This window comes from Mobula birostris, chromosome 1 (assembly GCF_030028105.1).
Source record: "Mobula birostris isolate sMobBir1 chromosome 1, sMobBir1.hap1, whole genome shotgun sequence".
NCBI lineage: Eukaryota > Metazoa > Chordata > Chondrichthyes > Myliobatiformes > Myliobatidae > Mobula > Mobula birostris.
In genome coordinates, this window is record NC_092370.1 from 183922541 (window position 1) to 183947726 (window position 25186).

At 38.0% G+C, this 25186-nt stretch overlaps 1 protein-coding gene across 4 annotated transcripts in view; it reads right to left on the reverse strand.

The window, feature by feature from the left end:
* prkd1 (protein kinase D1) overlaps positions 1–25186 on the reverse strand; it is a 312643-nt gene that overhangs the window by 50115 nt on the left and 237342 nt on the right. For all 4 annotated transcript variants that reach the window (XR_011887053.1, XM_072267142.1, XM_072267153.1 and 1 more), the window contains one exon: positions 686–896. Coding sequence is in view for 3 of the 4 variants with exons in the window: in XM_072267142.1 (XP_072123243.1) it covers positions 686–896 (211 nt within the window). In the remaining variant the exon portion in view is untranslated. The remainder of the gene's footprint in view (positions 1–685; positions 897–25186) is intronic.

Sequence of the window (25186 nt, forward strand, 5' to 3'; positions counted from 1 at the left end):
CAAATTCAAATCAGGCAACACACACAAAATGCTTGAGGAACTCAGCAGGTCAGGCAACATCTATGGAAAAGAATACAGTCGATGTTTTGGACCAAGACCCTTCATCAGGACTCAGCAGAGATCAGAGTGGGAGTAGTGAGAGAGGGTTTCACTGAACTCCCATCAAAGGGAAGATTTAAAGTTCTTCATGGTAGGCATCCCTGGAAGAAACTTTACAGTGAGTCTCAAAGAAGGGTCTCTGCCCAAAACTTCAGCTGTACTCTTTTCCATAGATGCTGCCTGGCCTGCTGAGTTTCTCCAGCATTTTGTGTGTGTCGCGTGGATTCCCAACATCTGCAGATTTTCTCAAATTAGGCAAATGCCTCTTGGATATTCATTAATATCTGAAATCATACCACAATTTAAGTTGATTAAGAGAGGCAAAGAGCTACATTAGTCTAATGTTCATGCAGGAGAATTTTAAATAACATTAATATATATCCTCAATGTAACATAAAATATATGTAATAGAGATTTTGTTATCTTTACTGAATAAGTTTTGTACGACTTGATTTCATTTATTGAGCCAAAACATCACTGAGAAAATTTAAACTCAGAATATAATTTAATCCAAATAATGCTTCCAGAGAAACTGCAGTTTTCACTGTTAAGGCAATAGTATATGCATACTAATTGCAGTACTCACCTTTACACTGTACTCCCTGTCTAAAAAGTCCTTTCAAAAGCTTCTTGCAGTACTGACAGACAGTGGGACGAGTGTAGGAATGAATTACAAATGTGTGAGGCACTTTAACCTTGGAAAGGTAAATCTTATCCAGTTTAATGGGACGGCCAATGTATGGCTGTGAGTTGGAACGTTTCTCTCTTCCAATGAAAGACTCAGATGGTGTCTTCTGCTACAAATATACAAAACAAAGTGACATTTTATTTGCACAGTTATTTTTCTGTAATGTTTCAAAAAGACTTATAAACCATGGAAGAATAGATACCTAATCAATTATGAATGGTACATATTATAGAAACACATTTCTATCCTTCACTATTTTTTCTTGCACTGTTAAACAGCAATTTGCACTTTGATTGGCTTAAATTTCTACACCAATTGGTTCACACTTAGCTATCAGGGAACATTACACAGGGTGAAAAGACATATGTTGAGTCAGTTTTAAAGTGCTTTGGAAAGTGAGAGGGTTAAGCAAGTGTAATGTGAAGCTATGTACATAAAGTTGGAGAGAATATTTAGGTTAAGCATCGAATTGAAATACAATCTTTCCATCGTGTTACATCAGAAATATGATTACTATTTTCAATTAATGATTCAGCAGCAGTCAACTTGCATGAGTTTTAAAATACTGTACTGTTTTATCTGACATTTTCTTTGAATTATAAAACATTTGCACTCTGTGTTTTCTCAGTTTCCGGCAGATGCTACAAGTACACCTATTATGCAACTTAAATACTAATGTATTGAACTCACAGTATGTTGGTATTTATACTACAAGTGTGAGGGTAGATTGCTGAATAACAAATGTATCAATTTACATAATTTATTCCACTGTTGGCTGTGGGTTTACTTATCCTGCCGCTCATTTTTTTTCAGTCCCTTCCCCAGAACTAATTCCATTGCCATATTTTTAGATGCAATATTTCAACAATATAATGAAGGTATAGCCTGCTTCTAATTTAAATGCTGAATAATTTGAATTAAATTAAACGTAACTAGGAAGAAGATGAGATCTATATAATTCATTATTGCATCCAAAAATAGCTCTAAATTATCAGTCACAGATTTTCCCTCTTTGACTGGGATTTAAATATTAATATTAAGAATAAATATACACCATGCAGCATTATTGGTAAGATATTAACAAGAGTTTCTGTTTGACCCTTCAGTTTTTCATTTGGCAATCTCAGACTAATACCAAAACGTGTACATACCTGAAGAAAAAGAAACTCAGGATGTATAGTGTATACATTTCTCTGATATTAAATGTACCTATTGAAACCTATTGAAACACATTGTTTTCAAATCTTCACACAAGTTTGAAGCCAGATAGTCAAAAGTCTAAACTAATTTTTGAATTAGTCTAAACTAATTCTGAAGTTGTAACTATTCCTGGTTCATAACTTTGCAACAACTCTGGCATAATTATTTACAGCATTAACTGACCTTGAGAATAGTAACCAAGATTAAATAAAATTCTACAGTGCAGAAATTGTTATACCAAAGGTGATCCATGTAGTCAGTATCTGGACATTGCATGATTCTCACACGAGGAGAGCTTAAACTTAAAATTGATCACTTTGAAAATATTTGGCATGTTTGGTCGAAAGATAAAACATATTCAGTTGTTTGATGTTGATTATTCTCTGAATCTATTGCAATACCATCTGGCAATAAGGTATATAGACAATGATAACTAAATCGTTTGTCTCCTGAAAATCTGTATCATCTGTATGAAAAGTGCTCTCAAATTATCATTATTAATTCTTATTATTATTCTTGTATTTTAATTGTTTTCTCAGCTGAAGCCGGAAAAGCTCTCAGTGGGAGGAGAAGATGGCAGCGCGACACAGCTCTCCAGTGAAATGATATCGTTTCTGTTAAATAGGGGCTGTGGACAATACTGATCCGATGAAGACAGACGTGAGAAGCAGAGGAACATCTGGAGAAATTTCTGAAATGCCTGGTTCGTCGCTGTTGTTACTGTGCGATCGAGAATCTCCGGAGGGTAGGCCCCAAGATCCCCAGCTTTGCCTGCTGCTGGCGACCAAGGCTGAGGTCGAAGCGTTCGGATAGAGATGGTGCTCGGTACTCGGTGTCGGAGGGCTGATCAGAGCTCGAAGTTTTCGGACGACTCAGAGTCGGACTGTGGTCGGGCATGGCAGGGTGAGTTTTCTTCCTTCTCCCGTCTGCGTGAGATGTGGGACTTCTGAGAAACTTTGAATTTTTTTACTGTACCATAGACTGTTCTTCATCAAGTTATGGTATTGTTGCACTGTTGTAACTGTATGTTATAATTATGTGGTTTTGTTAGTTTTTCAGTCTTGGTCTGTCCTGTGTTTTTGTGATATCACATCGGAGGAATATTGTATCATTTCTTAATGCATGCATTACTAAATGACAATAAAGGAGGACTACATGTCCTCATAATCTAATCTAATCTAATCTAAAACCAGAGGTACAGGCATAGCCAACCGCACTCATTTCTCTATTGCTAGGAACTTTCAGAATATTCTAGTGGTTTTTAGTGTTGTGGCTTTCTGGAGATTTATATATTGTTGTGTAGCCTTGATTGTTTAATGCTATTGTTTAACAACTTTGAGATGATACTAGTTGCAGATACTACTACTGGGACAATGTATACCCTTTTGATGTTCCATAGTCTTTTAATTTCTTCTTTTATTTCAGCATAGTTCTGGCATTTTTCACTTCTTGTTTTCTGTATGTTATGTGTGATTCGAATGGCTAAATCTATTGGAAGTTGTTCTTGCTTGTTTATGCTGTATTATTATATCCGAATGGCTATTATAGATTGTCCTATCTGTAATAACAGATCAGTTGTAATATAATTTGTCGGACTCTGACTTTAAAACTGGATCAGGCTTGTACTTATAGTAAGGTATGGTTTCTTTTATGAGCTTAAAGCAAGATTTTGGTGAATGATGTTTGTCACTTGATTTTGCTTGAATAAGTAATCAGATTAGCTAAACTGCTGCAAGATCCTGTGATGTATTGGATTGTTTTTAGTTTTACTCGGCATTTTCTATATTTATCATGTTGAATTTGTTGGTGTTTTACTATGCATTTTTGATGATTATTTTTGTTAACCACCTAGTCCTGTATTGCCGCACGGAACCCTTCTGCATCTGGGAAGAGGTCTCGAACTCTTTCTTGTTGACGCTTTCTTGTTGACATCTAGTCTGTTCAGATCATGGAGATGTCTTCCATGGAGGGTCATATTCTTCCATTGGTTAACTTTTTCTTCAATAGTGATAATGTCTTCACTTTCCTGGGTTGTGGTCTCACTTAAGTTTAATGGTGTATTTTTCTTATCGAAATTGCATATGCTTGTGTGGAGTGCTGAATCCTATTTTCATTGATGAAAGATATCCTTAGAAGTTTTATCTAACTGTTGTGTATATTTTTAACGTCTTTATTCCTCTAACCCCTTCTGTCCTAGGTAGTGTTAAGCTAAGCACATTCGAATATACATAATGTTTTCTGAAATTTATCATTTCATTTCTTATTTTTCTTTGTAAATTTTCCAGATCCATTTCAGACCAAGATATTATGCCAAAAGAATACATTAATTTAGGTATAGTTAAAGGGTTTATTGCCTTTGTTATATTTTTACTACTAAGCTCTATTTAGCAGATTTTCTTAAGCCTTGAAGTAAGTTCTGTCAAAAGTTTTTCCTTTAAAACGCCGTGACCTATTTTCTTTCCTTGTTGATATCCCAGACACTTATATGTTTCATATTCATCCATCAATTGTACTGTATCCTGCTGTTCTGTTTTGTATTCTTTTATTATATCCTCTTTATGTTTAAGGTTTTGCATTTTCCAGTCCAAAGTTCATATTTATATCTCTTGAAGGTAGTTCTACTATTTGAATTAATTGCTTTAGCTTATCTCATAAAGGAGCATAAAAGTTCAAATCATCCATGTATAAAAGGTGTTAACGTATAGCTCATTTCGTTGTTTCTGATTTGATACCCAATTTTCGTCCGATTAAGTAGAGAGTGGGTTTAAAGCTAGACAGAACCATACTGCACTTTGAGAGTCAGCTTTTATTTTGATAACTGTGGTCGTCTTTCTTAGTTGTTAATAGATAGGGTGATTACAGTATGCCAATGCTTCATCAAATGTTGCAGGAATTTCACAAGAATAGGGTGTAGTTTATATACGATTAAGAACTTTTATTAACCATGAGTATGGGACAGAGTCAAATGCCTTTTGGTAGTCAACACAGCAACATGAAAGATTTCTGCTTTTCTGCTGAGCTTGATTTAGAATTACGGAATCTATTATCAGTTGTTCTTTCCATCCTTTCATACCCTTATGGCATCCTTTCTGCTCTCTTGTAAGTTTATTGTGGTTATCAAAGTGAGTGGTGATTAGCTGCATGATACATGATGTTACAATTTTATATATAGTATATAAACAAGTAACGGACAATATTTTGATGGATCTTTTGTGATTTCCCCTTTAGGTAAAAGGTATGTTTTACCTTCTGTTAAAAATTCAGGCACTTTTTCAGGATGTTTAAGAAAATTGTTGATATGCAATAACAGGTACGGATGAAGGCAAGTTAATTTTTATACCAATATTTATGATGATCACTTGCAGTACTTTTCCAGTTGTGGGTACTTTTTATAACCTCTTTCAGCATACCCATTGTAACTTCACGTACTTGCATTTCATCAATCATGTGTGTGCATTCTTTTTCCTCCCTAATCCAACTTGCTTCTTGATTGTGCTTCACTCTGTTTGACCAGATATTAGACCAAAAGTTCATTATCTCTGTGTTTGTTGGTAATTCTGTGCTGACGTTGGTGACATTTTGGTGCATCAAATTTAGTTTCAATGTCCTCTATAAACCTTTTTCATAGTTTCTTAACTGATAATTCTGTTTTCTTCATCTGGTGCATTTCATGTATCTATTTAGTCTGGCTTTGTATGCACTAAGGTTTTGTATTCGTGTATCTATAAACTCAACCATGCTTTTGTTAGGCTGATGGTATCTTGTATGGACCTTATATTTCCTTAGCTTTTCGCTTAACTTTCTTGCTTGGGTTATCCTTTTTATATTCTGTTAGGTGGGCTATTTCTGCTCTTAAGGTTTCAATTCTGTTTTTTAATCTCTTCTACCGTTTCCGTGTTCTCCTTTCATTTCTCAATTTTGAGTTTCTATTAATGAGATCCTCTATTTTGGAGTCAATGCACTGCACTGCTGTTAATGCTGCACAGTATGTTACTGTGTATAATTCTTCAAACGTTTCAAGTTTTCCTAAATGTTGTGACAATATAATATTGTTGAGATTACCAACAGTTTTTGCAAACTTTGATGATGTAGTTTGTTTTGATATGTAGGGTCTTTTTGTTGGGTCAACGCCCATATATTCTGTTGATGTGGTGCTAAATATTAGAATAATTTTGCCTGTAAGCTCTGCCTCACTATCAGCATTCCGTGGAGGCTCTGGAACTATGTTGTTGTTGTTAATGTATAATATGTCCAATTGTGGAAGCAACTGAATAATGGTATTTTCATCAGTGCTTCAGTGTGCTGCATCTTCATTATCTTGTGTGATATTGTTGTGATCTTTAGGTTGGTTTCTTTCTAGCTCTTGTGCAACTTCATGTTTTATTTGGTTTAACATGTCTATAAGGATTAAGTTACTTTTTACTAACACTCTATGTTGATCTGCTATTCGTAGTACGTTTACTTGCATGGAGGGATATGAAGTTTGTCCCTGTATCATGTCATGTCAGTCTCAAGTTCCGTTACTTGGTAGTGTACGCACATTATGAATGTTTTTTACTTCTAATGACCATTTCATGCATGTCTTTCTTCTCTTAACTGCTTGAATGGTCTCAGTTGTAAGTAGACTGCTCCAGAGAAACACTTGCAGCAGTCACAATCTGTAGTGTTGATGGGCTACTTTGAATGCTATCAGTATCTTTTTCGGGTTTCCTGTTGCCTGCCTGCCTATTCTGCCTTTTATTATTATTGTTATTGTTGTTACTATTACATATGTGCTGCAAATGTTTATTTATACATACCTCAGGAAATACACAAAGAAAGAAGAAAGACATTAAAAAAATCAGAACAGGTCCGCAAGATGTTGACAAACTAAGGATGTAAATTTCTAATCTGACAATAACTACTGAATGAATTGAAGCCATCATGGTTTAAAATTCACTATTATTATTTTTACAAAGTAATTGACATGTCAGTTGTCTGGTATAATAGTGAGGTGTATCTTGATTGATAGTCTGAAAAGTATACATCTGCGTCTTCTGAACCTGCTGGACACATTCAACTTGCAAATTACTCTTGGCTGCATTGGACAATGTTTAGCTGTTTCAGGTTGTGCTGGAACATCACCCTAAGCAATACAACAATTTATCTGATGGGAGTGTGCAAAACAAAAGGAGCCTTATTTAAAATCGAGATGACTGGATGTGACACACAACAAATAAGACTAATTATCTTAAAATGTTTGTTTTGCATGTTAGCTTATCAAATTTTCATTTTAGGATTAGGGTTGTGGGGGGAAGGAGCTGGGAAATGGTGCAAGATGTCACTAACTTTATAAATAGTCCAGGCTATCTGGGTAATGATTACCATGACTGAGAAATTCAATAAAAATTCAGAAGTGATTATGCCAATGTTTATACACTCTTATTATTTATCGTTCAGAGGAAACAAAAAGCAGATCCCATCCAATCAAAAACTCAAAGAAAAACATTTTCTATGATCAGAACCCAATTTTGACAAATTATATACTTTAGCATACATGCTGATCCAGAAAAAAATTGTGCATGTAAATAGCATGTGACACCAAGTAAAATCTTACAAGTGGTCGAATATACAATTAAAAATATAAACAATTAAGGGAAATATTGAAGTAGCATCAGTGCTCGTGTTTGTTTTCACAAATAATTAATACTCAGAGTATTGCTGTTCAATTAATCATTGTTAGAACAGAAAATGCTCCTCAGAACAATAATTGGCGAATGTTCTCCATTCAACTTGGATTATCATGCCTTCTTTGAACGGTCACTGATTTATCAAACCACACTGGCGTTAATATGATAGAACCACATTATTTTCACACATATATGCAGCGTTCACTCTCTCTCCAGAAACAATACACAATGCACAATATTCCCTCATAGAACAAATTTCTCCATTAACAATGAAATTATTTTTGAAGATTTTGTTTGAAGGCAGATTGACAAATAAACTAATCTAATTCCATATTTCTCTCTATCAGAAATCTGACTATACCGGAAGGGACTGCAGTTGTGTTTGTAGAGAAAGCTGTACTAAGACTTCGACAAGTAAAAACATTCTATTAGCCTGCAGGTTCTTATCTTTTAGAATGGTACAAGTTTGGCTTCACTGATATGACCAGACACGCAATCAGTAACATGTCCAAAAATTGTTTCTCCACATGAATATTACAAACTAAATTCTAAATGACCTTTATATTTGCCAAGGTCTGCCAGATGAGAGCCAACACAAAATGTAATTAATAATGTACTCAATTCAACAGTGGCCTATTATTTGTACACAAACCACTGCTCACACAACACAACAATGTATGTGAAATGAAAGACTAAAGGGGCTCTTATTTCAGTAGCATGTCTACTTTATTCAAATTTTTATAGTCTCTTATCACCATCCCTGAATATTTTGTTATAAAATTAGCAGTTATTTATCTGTTCCTTATTGGCAGTCAGCTGATGTTCACTTATCTCACTTATGACTAATAATTGCTTGCTATTTGATTTGATTTTATATTCAACATGCTCCTCTGGTTCTTTCTATATGTGTGTTTATCTCATTATCAGAGAATGCTAGTCTATTGAATAAATTTGCACCAGCATGAGTGAATGTGTAATTGTACATAAAAACCCTATCAAACATTGCTGTAGGCATCGATTTTATCAAGATATTTTAAAGTTGGTACTGCTGTAATAAAGAACGATTCAATTTCAGATAGGCTAGGCAGTCTAAACCCTTATACAATAAGGACTTTTATATTCTTATATTATGGAAAACCACAATGAACCATTTTATTGTTCCTCATTCCAAAGGTGACAATCTAAATGTAAAGCAAACAAATATGTGGCCAGGGTTGGTGGCTGGGAGACATGGAACAATAAACACAATGTTGAGAAAATCATCTTGATAAAGGATTTGGAGAATATTTCCTTGTTACAACATATTCATTGTTTTCTGCTGGTCATTTCTGCAAGGTGAGCAGCAAGAGTTATTGTTTGGAGGTAGGATGAATTTTCAAGAAGTGAATTGCCTGTAAAATGCACTCCTTCTCTTTTAAAAACTATTCATTCAAATTTAGGGTCACGGCCTACGGCACAGAAGCAGGCACTTCTGCCCAGCCCATTTAGTCCATGCCAAGCTGTTGTCCTGCCTAGTCCATTGGCCTGCACCTAGAGTTTAGCACTCCATAACATAATTTGTTGGGGGGATGGAAAATGAAATCATAGGTCAGAGGACGGGGCAGTCAGTATACAAGTAGATGCAGTGTGTAGTGAGACTGTGAGGAAGCACAGGCAAAATCGCTGCCAGTGAGTTGAAGTGTAATATGGGGGGAAATCAAAATGGGTGATGAATAAAAGGCATCTGTTAGTCTTGCGAGACCATGGATCTGTGCCCGGAAAGTCTTCACTCTCCAGGGCGCAGGCCTGGGCAAGGTTGTATGGAAGACAGGCAGTTGCCCATGCTGCAAGTCTCCCCTCTCCACAACGCTGATGTTGTCCAAGGGAACGGCATTAGGACCCATACAGCTTGGCACCAGTGTCGTCGCAGAGCAATGTGTGATTAAGTGCCTTGCTCAAGTACACAACACGCTGCCTCGGCTGGGGCTCGAACTCACGACCTTCAGATCGCTAGTCAAATGCCTTAACCACTTGGCCACGTGCCCACACAATGATGAATACAGGTCTGAATATGTTATATTTAAAAGCATGCAGTATACGGAATAAGGTAGATGATCTTGTAGCTCAATTAGAGACTGGCAGGTATGACGTGTGGGCATCACTGTGCCATGGCTGAAAGAAGACCATAATTGGGAGCTTAACATACAAGGAGACATCTTGTATAGAAAGGACAGACAGATAAATAGAGGGGGCAGGGTGGCTCTGTTGCTAAAAAATGAAATCAAGTCCTTAGAAAGAAGTGACATATGATCAAAAGATGTAGAGTTCTTGTGGGTAGAGTTAAGAAACTGCAAGGTTAAAAAGATGCTGATGGGAGTTATATACAGGCCTCAAATAGTAGCCAAGATGTGGGATATAAATTACAATGGGAGATAGAAAATGTATGTGAAAAGGGAAATGTTATGATAGCAATGGGGGATTTCAATATACAGGTAAGTTGAAAAATTAAGGTTGGTGCTGGATCCCAAGAGAGAGAATTTCTAGAATGCCTACGAGATGGCTTTTTAAAGCAGCTTGTGGTTGAACCAACTGTGGGAAGGAAGTTCTGGATTGGGCCTTGTGTGTGAACCAGATTTAATCAGGGAGCCTAGGAGACAGTGACCATAATATGATAGAATTCACCCTACAATTTGAGCGGGACAAGATAGAGTCAAATGTATTAGTCTTATAGCGGAGTAAAGGGAAATACAGAGGCATGAGAGTGGAGCTCACCAAAGTTGATTGGAAGAGGACACAAGCAGGGCTAACAGATCACGAAACAATGGCTGGGGGCAATTGGAAGGCGAATGATAGATACATTCCAAAGATGAAGAAGGGAGGATGAGGCAACTGTGGTTGAAGTCAATGTAAGCATATAAGCAAAGGAGAGGACATGTAATATAGCAAAAATTAGTGGGAAGTTAGAGAATTCTGAAGCATTTAAAAACCAACAGAAGGCAACTAAAAAAGCTATAAAGAGAGAAAAGATGAAATATGAAGTTTTGCTAATAATATTAAAGAGGATACCAAAAGTTTTTCAAATATATAAAGAGTAAAAGATAAGCGAGAGTGGCTATTGAATCACTGGAAAATGACACTGGAGAGGTAATATCACGGGGGGGGGGCAAAGAAATAGCGGATGAACTTATTAAGTATTTTGTGTCAGGTTTTACTATGGAAGACACTGACATATGCCAGAAATTCAAGAGTGTCAGGAGCAGAAGTGAGTGTTGTCACTTACTCAGGAGAAGGTGCTTGGGAAGCTAAGAGGTCTGAAAATAGATAAGTCACTTGGATCAGATAGACTACACCCCTATAGTGGGGTGTCAGAGGACAGCCTCATTTAGAACAGAGATGAGAAGGAATTTCTTTAGCCAAAGGGTAGTAATTCTATGGAATTCATTGTCGCAGATGGTTATGGAGGCCAAGCCATAGAGTACATTTAAAACAGAGGTTGAAAGATCCTTGATTAGTCAGAGTGTCAAAGGTTACGGTTACAGCTCTGACTTTGGTAGTGGGTTTAGATTTTTTTTCTGTATAACAAAATTATTATATTTCAGTATTACAATTTAATCTAATTTTTTATGAATACAGGGTTTTGTGATTGTAACTGTATTTTTAATGTAATGTATTTGGTACTATTTTATTTTTTTCTTTTGATTTATAATATATATCTTCTTGTACTCTGTACTGCTTTATGCAGTAAAGAATAAAAATATTGAAAGAGAAATGTTGAAATCCAACTGCATTTACCCCTTCTGCTGGCATATTCTCACCATGTTTTTTTTTCAATCTTTTTGTTAAGTTTCAGATTAATATATATAACAATATTAATGATACAAAGAGATCGGTTAACATATACAAGCATAATTAGAGTAAAATATATAATTCAAGCCTCCCAATCTCTAAGTAATTGAACATGAAAAAAGAATTTTATAAAGAAACCCCTAAACTAAAAAAAAACAAAACAAAACAAAACTGGGATGTACTATTCCTTCAGATAAGAACATTATCTGTCATTAACTCCGCTCCTCCATAGATAAACAAAAGATTATTAAAAAATGGTTCTGAAAGGGACAGCTTACATCACGTGAAAATGTTGAATAAACGGTCTCCAGATTTCTTCAAATTTAACTGAAGAATCAACCATACCACACCTAACTTTTTCCAGGTTTAAACAATATAGTTTGAGAAAACCATTGAAAAGTAGTAGGAGGATCAGAATCTTTCCAGTTAAATAAGATGGATCTTTTAGTTATTAGTGTAACAAATGCAATCAAACAGCAAGCTGAAAAGGATAAAAGACCTACATCTGTCACTGGTAATCCAGAAATTGCAGTAATAGGGTGAGGTTTTAAATTAATACGCAAAACTGTTGAAATAATATCGAAAATATCTCTCCAATATTTATCTAAAAGAGGGCAAGACCAAAACATATGTGCCAGAGAGGCCACCTCAGAATTACATCTGTCACACACAGGATTTATATGTCGGTAAAAACGAGCTAATTTATCCTTAGACATATGAGCCCTATGGACTATTTTAAATTGTATCAGTGTATGTCTAGCACACATTGAGGAAGTATTAACTAGTTGAAGAATTTACTCCCATTTCTCTATAGGTAAAGATACCTGAAGTTCTCTTTCCCATACATTTTTTAATTTATCAGATGTACCTAGATGTATTTTCGTAACTCAATCATACAAAACTGCTATTAAGCACTTCTGATAGGGATTTAAACCTAATTTTTTTTCTGTAATATTAGTTGGGTGAAACATTGGAAAGTTAGGTAAAATACCATTCAAAAAACTTCTAATCTGCAGATATCTAAAAAATGTGAACTAGGCAACTTATATTTATTAGATAATTGTTCAAACGACATGAAACAATTATCCATGGATAAATCATGAAAGCATGCTATTCCCCTTGTTTTCCATAAGGAAAAAGCTTGGTCAATTCTAGAAGGTTGAAAGAAAAAATTAGATGTAATAGGACTAGATAAAATAAATTCGTTCAATCCAAAAAATTTGCGAAATTGAAACCTTATTCGTATTGTATGTTTAATTATTAGATTAATTATTTGTTTATTCAGTTTGGTTAATGCAAAGGGGAGTGAAGCTCCTAAAATAGAAACTAATGAGAATCCCTGCATAGACTCACCCTCCAGGTTCACCCGTCGCGGACAATGAGTTTCATCCCAATCTTGCGTCCAAAACATTAAATATCGGATATTAATTGCTCAATAATAAAATCTAAAGTTCGGCAATGCTAAACCACCGTCCTTTTTTGATTTCTGTAGATATTTCTTACTCAATCTAGGATTTTTATTCTGCCATATATATGAAGAAATTTTAGAATCAATAATATCAAAAAAGGATTTAGAGATAAAAATTGGTACCGTTTCAAATAAATACAGAAATTTAGGTAAAACAGTCATTTTAATAGCATTAATTCGACCAATCAATGATAAGGACAGTGGGGACCATTTAGTAAACAATTGCTTAACATGGTCAATTAAAGGTAGAAAGTTAATTTTAAATATTTTTATTTTTGTTTTAGCAATTTTGACACCCAAATAAGTGAAATAATCAGTAATTAATTCAAATGTTAATTGTCTATAAATTGGAGCTTGTATATTTAATGGAAAAAGCTCAATCTTATTAAGATTTAGTTTATAACCAAAAAAACTACTAAACTGAGCTAGTAGAGATAAAACTGCCAGGATGGACTTCCCTGGGTTACAGATATATAGTAACAAGTCATCTGCATACAATGATACTCTATGCATCTCCTTCCCATGAGTAATTCCAAATATATTGGGTGAATCACGAAAGGCAATTGCCAAGGGTTCCAAAGCTATATCAAATAACAAAGGACTTAACGGACAACCCTGTCTAGTACCTCTGAAAAGCCTAAAAAAGGGGGATTCTCTGATTATTGACTACGGAAGCCAAAGGTGAATGATATATCAATTCAATCTAAGAAATAAATTTTGAGCTAAAGTTGAATCTCTCAAGCACATTAAATAAATATTTCCTTTCAACTCTGTCAAACGCCTTCTCGGCATCAAGCGAAATAACACATTCTTGAACTTTAGATGAAGGAGTATATACAATATTCATTAATCTCCTAACATTGAAATACGAAAAGCGATTTTTAATAAATCCTGTCTGATCATCAGAAATAATTTGTGGTAGTACCTTTTCCAATCTATTTGCTATTATTTTAGAAAAAAGTTTGGAATCTACATTCAACAAAGATATAGGTCTATATGATGCACAATCAGTAAGGTCTTTACCTTTTTTAGGAATTAAAGAAATGGATGCTTCATAAAAGGATTGTGGTAATTTACCTACAAGTAAGGCATCCTTAAAAACCTTACATAGCCATGGTGAAAGTAAATTTGAAAAAGATTTATAAAATTCTACTGTAAATCCATTCAAACCTGGTGCTTTTCTAGTATTCATCGCAAAAATTGCTTTCTTAATATCATCTTCCGTAATGGATGCATCTAGTTCTAAGCATTCATTAACTGGTAATTTTGAAATGTTCAATTTCCTTAAAAATTCATGCATAATAGTAGACTCTTCAGGAAATTTCAATTGATATAGAGAGGTATAAAGGTCTTGAAGCCTGCTTGCATTTACCCTGTCTATACCACTCATAATTTTATATATCTCTATCAAATCACCCCCCAGTCAGATACAGTTTACCATATTTTCATCCAGATTATCGACATAGATGGCAAGCATCAATGGACCCAGCACAGATCACTGCGGCATACCACTAGTCATAGATCTCTTGTCAAAGTCAACCATCTACTAGCACTCTCTGGCTTCTCCCACGAAGCCAATGTTGAATCCAATTTACTATCCCATCCTGAATGACAAGAGATTGAACCTTCTTATCCAACTTCCCATGTGGGACTTTGTAAAATTGCCTTGCTGAAGTCCATGTGGAACACATCCACTGTCTTTCTTTCATCAACTTCCCTGCTAACCTCCTCGAAAAACTCTGTAAGATTGGTTAGACGTGACCTACCACGCACAAGGCCATGTTGACTATCCCTAAATCAGTCCTTGTCTATCGTTGACTGTACCTCTTCCTATAGATGTGTCCTGGCCTGCTGCGTTCACCAGCATTTTTTGTGTGTGTTGCTTGAACTTCCAGCATCTGCAGATTTCCTCGTGTTCCCTGTCTATCCAAATACTTTTATATCTGATCCCTTAGAATACCTTCCAATAACTTACCCATTACCATTATTTTCCCAGCTTACTCTTAGAGCCTTTCTTAAACAACAGAACAAAATTAGTTATCCTCCAATCCAATGACACTCACACATGACTATGGATGTTTTAAATATTTCTACACTAGCCTCCCACAAAGTCTGAGGGTACACCTTTTCAGACTCTAAGACACCTTTCCACCCTAACTTGCCTCAAGGCAATAAGCACCTCCTCCTCTGTAATCCATATATATATTCCATGACCTCACTGCTGCTTTGTCTCACTTCTATAGATCCTGTGTCCATTTTTTGAGTAAATGCAGATGCAAAAAATCCATTTAGGATTTGGCTCATCTCTTTCAGCTCCATACATAGATGACCACACTGATCTTCATGAAGACCCCTTTGGTCCCTTGCTATTTTGCTTTTAATATAGATATAGAAGTTTTAGGATTCTCCTTTGTGTTGTCTGCTGGAGCAACTTCATATCTTCTTTTAGCCTTCCTGATTTCCCTCCTAAATGTTCTCTTGCATTTCTTATACTTCTCAAGTATTTCATTCGTTCCTTGTTGCCCAGAACTGTTACGTATGCATCTCCTTCTTCTTCCTAACCAGGACCTCGATAGCTCTCAAAAACCAAGGTTTCCTAAAACTTTTACCTTTGTCTTTTATTCTGACAGGAACATACAATACTTTCAAAATTTCACTTTTGAAGGCCTCCCACTTACCAAGCACACCTTTGCCAGAAAAACCACCTATCCCAATCCACATTTGCTAAATCCTTTTCGATACCATCAAAATTTGCTGTTCTCCAATTTAGAATCTTAACCTGAGGACTAGGCCTATCCTTATCCATAATTAACTTGAAACTGATGGAATTATTATCACCAGATCCAAAGTGCACACCCTGCCACCTGCTCTGTCTCATTTCCTGATAGGAGATCCAGCATTGTACTCTACCTAGTTGCAACCTCCATATATCCATTAAGGAGACTTTATTGAACACATTTGACAAACTACTCCATCCAGCCCCTTCACAATGTGGGAGTGCCAGTCAAGGTATGGAATGTTTTAGTAGATAACCTCCTTCTTGGACATGGCATCCTATACTTGAGCAGCAAACACTCACCATTTCCAGAATGCCAGCAATTCACACCCAACAGGCAGAATCTACCAGTGAACATCAAAAACTTGTACTACCTGTTCTCAAAGGTAACCATTCTAATGCAAAGATGAATTTTAAATTGAAATGTCTCCACTGCTTAGCATAATTATGAACCAAATGGCGAGATTAAAAGGTAAAAGGTCTACACCAACTGCTGATATTTGTGCAATGTTATTTTGCATTTATTTATCCCACAGACATTTTTACAGCTTTTTAAAGGTGTTCTTTTAAACAGCTGCTTTTATTTTGTTGTAAACACAAACCTCTTATGTCTAATCCCATGAGTTTCTCAATAGGAAACATTAAACATTCAGTGCAAATTACAAATGCATTCAAAGATTTCATTAAACTGCATAAGCTATGCACATTATTTTATTCACAGTCAACTAAGAAAGCTTGTTCAGGGCTACATATGTATTATCAAAACAGCTTGTAATGGCATAAATGTCAAATAAGGTTGCATCACTGTCCGGGCATTTATTTCCATTTTTCTTGTTACAATGCTCCACCTCATTTCCAACAAGCTTCCCATGGGAATCAAGATTATCTTCAGAATTACTGAGAAGCAGTTTTACCTTGAACAACTATATTCCACAGCCGATTAGCAACCCAGACAGATTGGGGGCAGAGGTATGCTTAGAAGTGGAGCTATAAGGCAATGTTGATGTTTCCACTGAAGCATCCAAGAGGGTGGGCCTTGCATTCAACACCCACAAAGTAAGAGTCCTCTACAACCGGCCCCCATTGCACCACACTGATTTCTTACAAGGAAGGTTCACAGCAAGATGTTGGATAACGTGGAGAGCTTTTCAAATCTCAGGAACCACTTCTTGCCAAAAGAGTATAATGATAAAAGTCAACACTACCTTCAATATATCAATAGTGCCTTTAGTTGATTGAAGAAAAGGTCAATTGTATGCCAAGACCTGTCACAGAACTCAAGGACTGCAGGGGAGTGGTGATACACAGTCTCCTATATGGCTCTGAAATCTGGACTGATTACAGCAAGCTCCTCAAGGCACTGGGACAATCTCAGCAATGCTGTCTCTATAGAATCCACTGAATGCACTGGAAAAATAGGTAAACCAATATCAAAGTCCTTTCCTAGGCCAACATCTCCAGCACGGAAGCCATAATAGCACTCAGCCAGCTCCTTTGGCTAAACAATTAGAAACATAGAAAATAGGTGCAGGAGTAGGCCATTCGGCCCTTCGAGCCTGCACCGCCATTTATTATGATCATGGTTGATCATCCAACTCAGAACCCTGCCCCAGCCTTCCCTCCATACTCCCTGATCCCCGTAGCCACAAGGGCCATATCTAACTCCCTCTTAAATATAGCCAATGAACTGGCCTCAACTGTTTCCTGTGGCAGAGAATTCCACAGATTCACCACTCTCTGTGTGAAGAAGTTTTTCCTAATCTCAGTCCTAAAAGGCTTCCCCTTTATCCTCAAACTGTGACCCCTCGTTCTGGACTTCCCCAACATCGGGAACAATCTTCCTGCATCTAGCCTGTCCAATCCCTTTAGGATTTTATACATTTCAATCAGATCTCCCCTCAATCTTCTAAATTCCAACGAGTACAAGCCCAGTTCATCCAGTCTTTCTTCATATGAAAGTCCTGCCATCCCAGGAATCAATCTGGTGAACCTTCTTTGTACTCCCTCTATGGCAAGGATGTCTTTCCTCAGATTAGGGGACCAAAACTGCACACAATACTCCAGGTGTGGTCTCACCAAGGCCTTGTACAACTGCAGTAGTACCTCCCTGCTCCTGTACTCGAATCCTCTCGCTATAAATGCCAGCATACCATTCGCCTTTTTCACCGCCTGCTGTACCTGCATGCCCACTTTCAATGACTGGTGTATAATGACACCCAGGTCTCGTTGCACCTCCCCTTTTCCTAATCGGCCACCATTCAGATAATAATCTGTTTTCCTATTTTTGCCACCAAAGTGGATAACTTCACATTTATCCACATTAAATTGCATCTGCTATGAATTTGCCCACTCACCCAACCTATCCAAGTCACCCTGCATCCTCTTAGCATCCTCCTCACAGCTAACACTGCCACCCAGCTTCGTGTCATCCGCAAACTTGGAGATGCTGCATTTAATTCCCTCATCCAAGTCATTAATATATATTGTAAACAACTGGGGTCCCAGCACTGAGCTTTGCGGTACCCCACTAGTCACCGCCTGCCATTCTGAAAAGGTCCCGTTTATTCCCACTCTTTGCTTCCTGTCTGCTAACCAATTCTCTATCCACATCAATACCTTACCCCCAATACCGTGTGCTTTAAGTTTGCACACTAATCTCCTGTATGAGACCTTGTCAAAAGCCTTTTGAAAGTCCAAATATACCACATCCACTGGTTCTCCCCTATCCACTCTACTAGTTACATCCTCAAAAAATTCTATGAGATTCGTCAGACATGATTTTCCTTTCACAAATCCATGCTGACTTTGTCCAATGATTTCACTGCTTTCCAAATGTGCTATTATCACATCTTTGATAACTGATTCCAGCAATTTCCCCACCACCGACGTTAGGCTAACTGGTCTATAATTCCCCGGTTTCTCTCTCCCTCCTTTTTTAAAAAGTGGGGTTACATTAGCCACCCTCCAATCCTCAGGAACTAGTCCAGAATCTAATGAGTTTTGAAAAATTATCGCTAATGCATCCACTATTTCTTGGGCTACTTCCTTAAGCACTCTGGGATGCAAACCATCTGGCCCTGGGGATTTATCTGCCTTCAATCCCTTCAATTTACCTAACAACACTTCCCTACTAACATGTATTTCGCTCAGTTCCTCCATCTCACTGGACCCTCTGTCCCCTACTATTTCTGGAAGATTATTTATGTCCTCCTTAGTGAAGACAGAACCAAAGTAATTATTCAATTGGTCTGCCATGTCTCTTCTCCCCATAATCAATTCATCTGTTTCTGTCTGTAGGGGACCTACATTTGTCTTTACCAGTCTTTTCCTTTTTACATATCTATAAAAGCTTTTACAGTCCGTTTTTATGTTCCCTGCCAGTTTTCTCTCATAATCTTTTTTCCCCTTCCTAATTAAGTCCTTTGTCCTCCTCTGCTGAACTCTGAATTTCTCCCAGTCCTCAGGTGAGCCACTTTTTCTGGCTAATTTGTATGCTTCTTCTTTGGAATTGATACTATCCCTAATTTCTCTTGTCAGCCATGGGTGCACTACCTTCCTTGATTTATTCTTTTGCCAAACTGGGATGAACAATTGTTGTAGTTCATCCATGCAATCTTTAAATGCTTGCCATTGCATATCCACCGTCAATCCTTTAAGTGTCATTTGCCAGTCTATCTTAGCTAATTCACGTCTCATACCTTCAAAGTTACCCCTCTTTAAGTTCAGAACCTTTGTTTCTGAATTAACTATGTCACTCTCCATCTTAATGAAGAATTCCACCATATTATGGTCACTCTTACCCAAGGGGCCTCTCACGACAAGATTGCTAATTAACCCTTTCTCATTGCTCAAAACCCAGTCCAGAATAGCCTGCTCTCTAGTTGGCTCCTCGACATGTTGGTTCAAAAAACTATCCCGCATACATTCCAAGAAATCCTTTTCCTCAGCACCTTTACCAATTTGGTTCACTCAATCTACATGTAGATTGAAGTAACCCATTATAACTGCTGTTCCTTTATTGCACACATTTCTAATTTCCTGTTTAATACCATCTCCGACCTCACTACTACTGTTAGGTGGCCTGTACACAACTCCCACCAGCGTTTTCTGCCCCTTAGTGTTACGCAGCTCTACCCATATTGATTCCACATCTTCCCGGCTTATGTCCTTCCTTTCTATTGCATTAATATCCTCTTTAACCAGCAACGCCATCCCACCTCCTTTTCTTTCATGTCTATCCCTCCTGAATATTGAATATCCCTGAACGTTGAGCTCCCATCCTTGGTCACCCTGGAGCCATGTCTCTGTGATCCCAACTATATCATAATCATTAATAACAATCTGCACTTTCAATTCATCCACCTTGTTACAAATGCTCCTTGCATTGACACACAAAGCCTTCAGGCACTCTTTTACAACTCTCTTAGCCCTTATACAATTATGTTGAAAAGTGGCCCTTTTTAATGCTTGCCCTGGATTTGTCGGCCTGCCACTTTTACTTTTCTCCTTACTACTTTTTGCTTCTACCCTCACTTTACACCCCTCTGTCTCTCTGCACTCTTTCCCATCCCCCTGTTGTGAACTAACCTCCTCTCGCCTAGCCTCTTTAATTTGATTCCCACCCCCCAACCATTCTAGTTTAAAGTCACCTCAGTAGCCCTCACTAATCTCCCTGCCAGGATATTGGTCCCCCTAGAATTCAAGTGCAGCCCGTCCTTTTTGTACAGGTCACGCTTGTGCCAAAAGAGGTCCCAATGATCCAAAAACTTGAATCCCTGCCCCTGCTCCAATCCCTCAGCCATGCATTTATCCTCCACCTCATCGCATTCCTACTCTCACTGTCGCGTGGCACAGGCAGCAATCCCGAGATTACTACCTTTGCGGTCCTTTTTCTCAACTCCCTTCCTAGCTCCCTATATTCTCCTTTCAGGACCTCATCCCTTTTCCTACCTATGTCATTGGCACCAATATGTACCACGACCTCTGGCTCCTCACCCTCCCACTTCAGGATATCTTGAACACGATCAGAAATATCCTGGACCCTGGCACCAGGGAGGCAAACTACCATCTGGGTCTCTGGACTGCGTCCACAGAATCGCCTATCTGACCCCCTTACTATCGAGTCCCCTACCACAACTGCCCTCCTCTTCCTTGCCCTACCCTTCTGAGCTACAGGGCCAGACTCTGTGCCGGAGGCACGGCCACTGTCGCTTCCCCTGGGTAAGCTGTCCCCCCCAACAGTACTCAAACAGATATTGCTGACACTCTTATGACACCAACTCCATGAAATCAGACTCCTTAAACAGATATTGTGTTCCATACAGGAGAAAATCTGCAGATGCTAGAAATCAAGGTAACATGCACCAAATGTTGGAGGAACTCAGCAGGCCAGAAAGCATCTATAGAAAAGAGTTATCAGTCAATGTTTCGGGCCAAGATCCTTCATCAGAGCTGGAAAAAGAGATGAGAAGTCACACACACCAAATGCTGGAGGAACTCAGAAGCCCAGGCAGCATCTATGGAAAACACACATCAAAATGCTGGAGCCAGTATTAGCGATACTGGCTTCGCTAAGCATCAGTGAGACCTGAGCACCTATACTCCGTATGTCAGAATATCGGTGAGACCCGACATAGATTGGGAGACTGCTCACCAAGCACCTGCGCTCCATCCAGCAGAAAATGTGGGATCTCCTGGTGGCCACCCATTTCAAATCTACTTCCCATTCCCATTCCGTCATGTCAGTCCATGACCTCTTCCATTGCTGTGATGAGGCCTCACTCAGGTTGGAAGAGCCATATCTTATATTTCGTCTGGGTAGCATCCATACTGATGGCATAAATATTGATATTTCGGACTTCCAATAATTGCCCTCCTTCTGTATTTTCCCATTCCTATTTCCCTCGCTCACCCTATCTCCTTACCTGCCCATATCCTCCCTCTGGTTCTCCTCCCACTTCCCTTTCTTCCATAGCCTTCTGTCTGCTTCCATCAGACTCCTCCATCTCCAGCCCTTTACCTCTTTCACCAATCAACTTCCCATCTCTTAAATTCCCCCTCCCCCGCTCCCTATTTCACCTATCACCTACTAACTTGGGTTTCTTCCTCCACTCCCCCCACCTTCTTACTCTGACTTCTCATCTCTTTTTTCCAGTCCTGATGAAAAGTCTCAGCTCGAGACATCAACTGTTTACTCTTTTCCATAGATGCTGCCTGACCTGCCGAGTTCCTTCAGCATTTGGTGTGTGTTACTCTATTCCATGCTCTGTCACAGAAAGAGATTACCACGAAGATACAGGAATCGGTTTCACAATGCGCTCCTCAAAGAACTGAAGCATCCCTACTTGCTTCTGAGAACTGACCTGAGGTGGAGAAGGGCATTTGAAATTGTATCAGGAACCTCAAGGTTATGTACTGAGAGCACACAGAAGCCCTACGTAAGCAGTAGAAATAGGAGGCCACCTCTCAATCTACCCACCCACTATCTGCTCTGTCTACTACCTCTTGCCCCACACTGGCCTCATTAACCATCTTGGAACCAACAATTCTATAGGGGAAGTAAATCATTCTCAATCCTAATTATAAATTCCTAATAATAATATATAAAAACCAGGATCATAATGTCACCAATGTATTAAAACAACCTCTTCAGTGGCTGGATCACACTTGCTCATTATCATTTGATATTGTACAGTAGCACAATAGTTTGCAGCTCTTACACTACATTTAAAAGTTCCTTGCTGTAGTACTTCAGATTAAGTCTGATTTCTCAGAGAATTAAAAAAAACAGCTAATAATATCACTGCAGCGTAAATGGAAACACACACATGCAAAATCTATGCTTTCACAGATTGGAACTAAGAAGCATGTTTTTTCCATTTACAAGGTGAAAGGATTTAAAAGCAGAAAATGTCACACTGCACCTGTTACTTTTATTCACATTAGATAATGAATGGATCCACAGGGTTGTAGGTAAGCTGCAGCTCCGGTATTTGGTAAAACACCTGAAGAACCCATATCCTTGACATGCTGTGAAAACAACCAGTACTTCTCCAAACAATTCCAAAACAGAATCACCCAGTATCGTGATGTGTCATGTATCAGGACTGTGCCTGGATCTTGTGTTTGTAGATCTAATGTGAGTTATCATTTTCATCAATTTGTTTATCTATTTAAATTTTAAACATACTCGAGACATACTGCCTTCTTATGTGTCACTAAGATATTATATCAAGGTTATTCAAGATTAAGATACTAAAGAATCTTTTTGGATACCAGACCAGCATGATGATGGCAGTTTACAAAGAGGTTTACTGAGGACCAGATGTGTAAATTCAAAGATCAACTGAGTGTGAGATCTTAGTGTGGCTATGGATTAGCCATGCAGGAAGTGTATCCCTTATACTGTTCAGCCATGAGTTTTAAGTTAACATCATTTATTCCTCTTCAGAAATGTCCTAGATGACATTGTGAAGAAACAACATGGACCAAATGATGAAGTAGAGAGTGGAATAAGAGATGAATGAAATATACTTTGATAAAGGTATTGGATAAGTTCTAAGCCTTTCCTATAGAAATGCTTTGAAACACTGTCAGTAAACCTGTCCTTCTTAGCATCAATTCTGTTATTCAGTTTCTTCATAATAATTTTTAGCAGCACTGTTTCTTTTAATCCTGTAATAGTTCAGACAATGATTATTTGACAGTTTGATCTCTAATGCACATTTATCAGAATACTGCAAAATAGAGAACACTTTAGTTAAACATTAATAGGTAATTAAGAGGGCTGACGTTTGACCTTAGATACTCACATCAGCACATAATTTCAAAAGTTCCTTTCTTTACATCCAACATTTTTCTTTTAATATAAATAGTGAGGTACAAAGAATACTAAATCCAATAATTTCAAAACCCTGATCTCTGTTCAAAGGTCGATGTCAGAACATCCCTCAGGAGGGTGAATGCTAAAAAGGCATCAAGCCCCGAGGCTGATCACTGAAAACCGGTGCTGGCTAACTGGCTGGAGTGTTCAAGGATATCTTCAACCTTTTACTGCTATGGTCCGAGGTTTCCATGTGCTTCAACCATCATACCGATGCGCACGAAGAGCAGGGTGAGCTGTCTTAGTGACCATCGACTGGCAGCACTCATATCTACTATAAAGAAGAACTTCAACAGGTTGGTTATGATTAGAATTAACTCCTGTCTGAGCAAGGATCTGGACGCGCTGCAATGCAACTACGACCGCACACATTTACAGCAGACACAATCTCATTGGCTCTCCCTTCTGCTTTCAAGAATCTGGTCAACAACATAATATCATCAGGCACGTTTTGCTGTTTATCAACAGCTTAACATTCAATTACTCCTCGGTATTAATCATCAAGCTTCAAAATCTGGGCCTCTTTACCTTCCACTACAATTGGATCCTTGTATCAAGAGACCACAGGCAGTACAGATCACTGATAAAATCTCCTCTTCACTGACAATCAACACAGGGGCACCTCAAGGATGTGTGCTTAGCCCAGTGCTCTACTCTTTCTACACTCATGACTGCACAGCTAGGCACAGTTCAAATAACCTTTATAAATTAACAGATGACACCACTGTTGTTGGTACTATCTCAGACAGCAACAAGCAGGTGCATAGGAATGAGATAGATTGACTGATTGAGTGGTGTCCCAATAACAACCCTACACTCATTGTCAAGAAGACCAAGGAATTGTGGATTTCGGGAAAGGGTAGGCAGTAGAACAAGCACCAGTTCTCATTGAGGGGGTAGCGGTGGAAAGCGTGAGCAGTCTTAAGTTCCTGGGTATCACCATCTCAGAGGATCTGTCCTGGACCCAACAATCATGAAGAAAACACACTACTGAGTCAACTTCATTAGGACCTTGAGGAACTTGCAAATTTCCTCCTGCCAGATAAGATGTGTTGACATTTGGAGTTTGTCCTTCACTCTCACCTAACCTGCTGCTATCATTACTCTCTGTTCAATGAGTCAATGATCATCTTATCAGTGATCAACAAGTAGTGTAGGCTTTTCCCCACACAATTCACTTCATGCAGCTCACTTCGCATGTGTTACATGTCCAACTCCACCCCATACTAGAATTAAGGTGTTTTACCAGCTATAATCATAGAAACAAAACTGGTTGCAGATACTGTGTCTCCATCCTGAGACCACCAACTCTTCAGGCTTCAATAAAAACACCATGGTAAACCATGATGGCAACTATTATCCATTAATGAAATGGTTAATAAGCCAATGCATGTTCATACATTGAAAGCCATCTGACCATATAAAAAGTGTTAGAGCAAATTACTGACTTGCTGAAGAAATGTTTCATAATTCCATGGGAGCCCAAGGGTACTTGGTAAATTGATTGTCAAAAATCATTGTGATCTGCTGCATGCTGTGCAACCATAAGGAGAGGACAGCTCTAGCTAGCAGCTATACA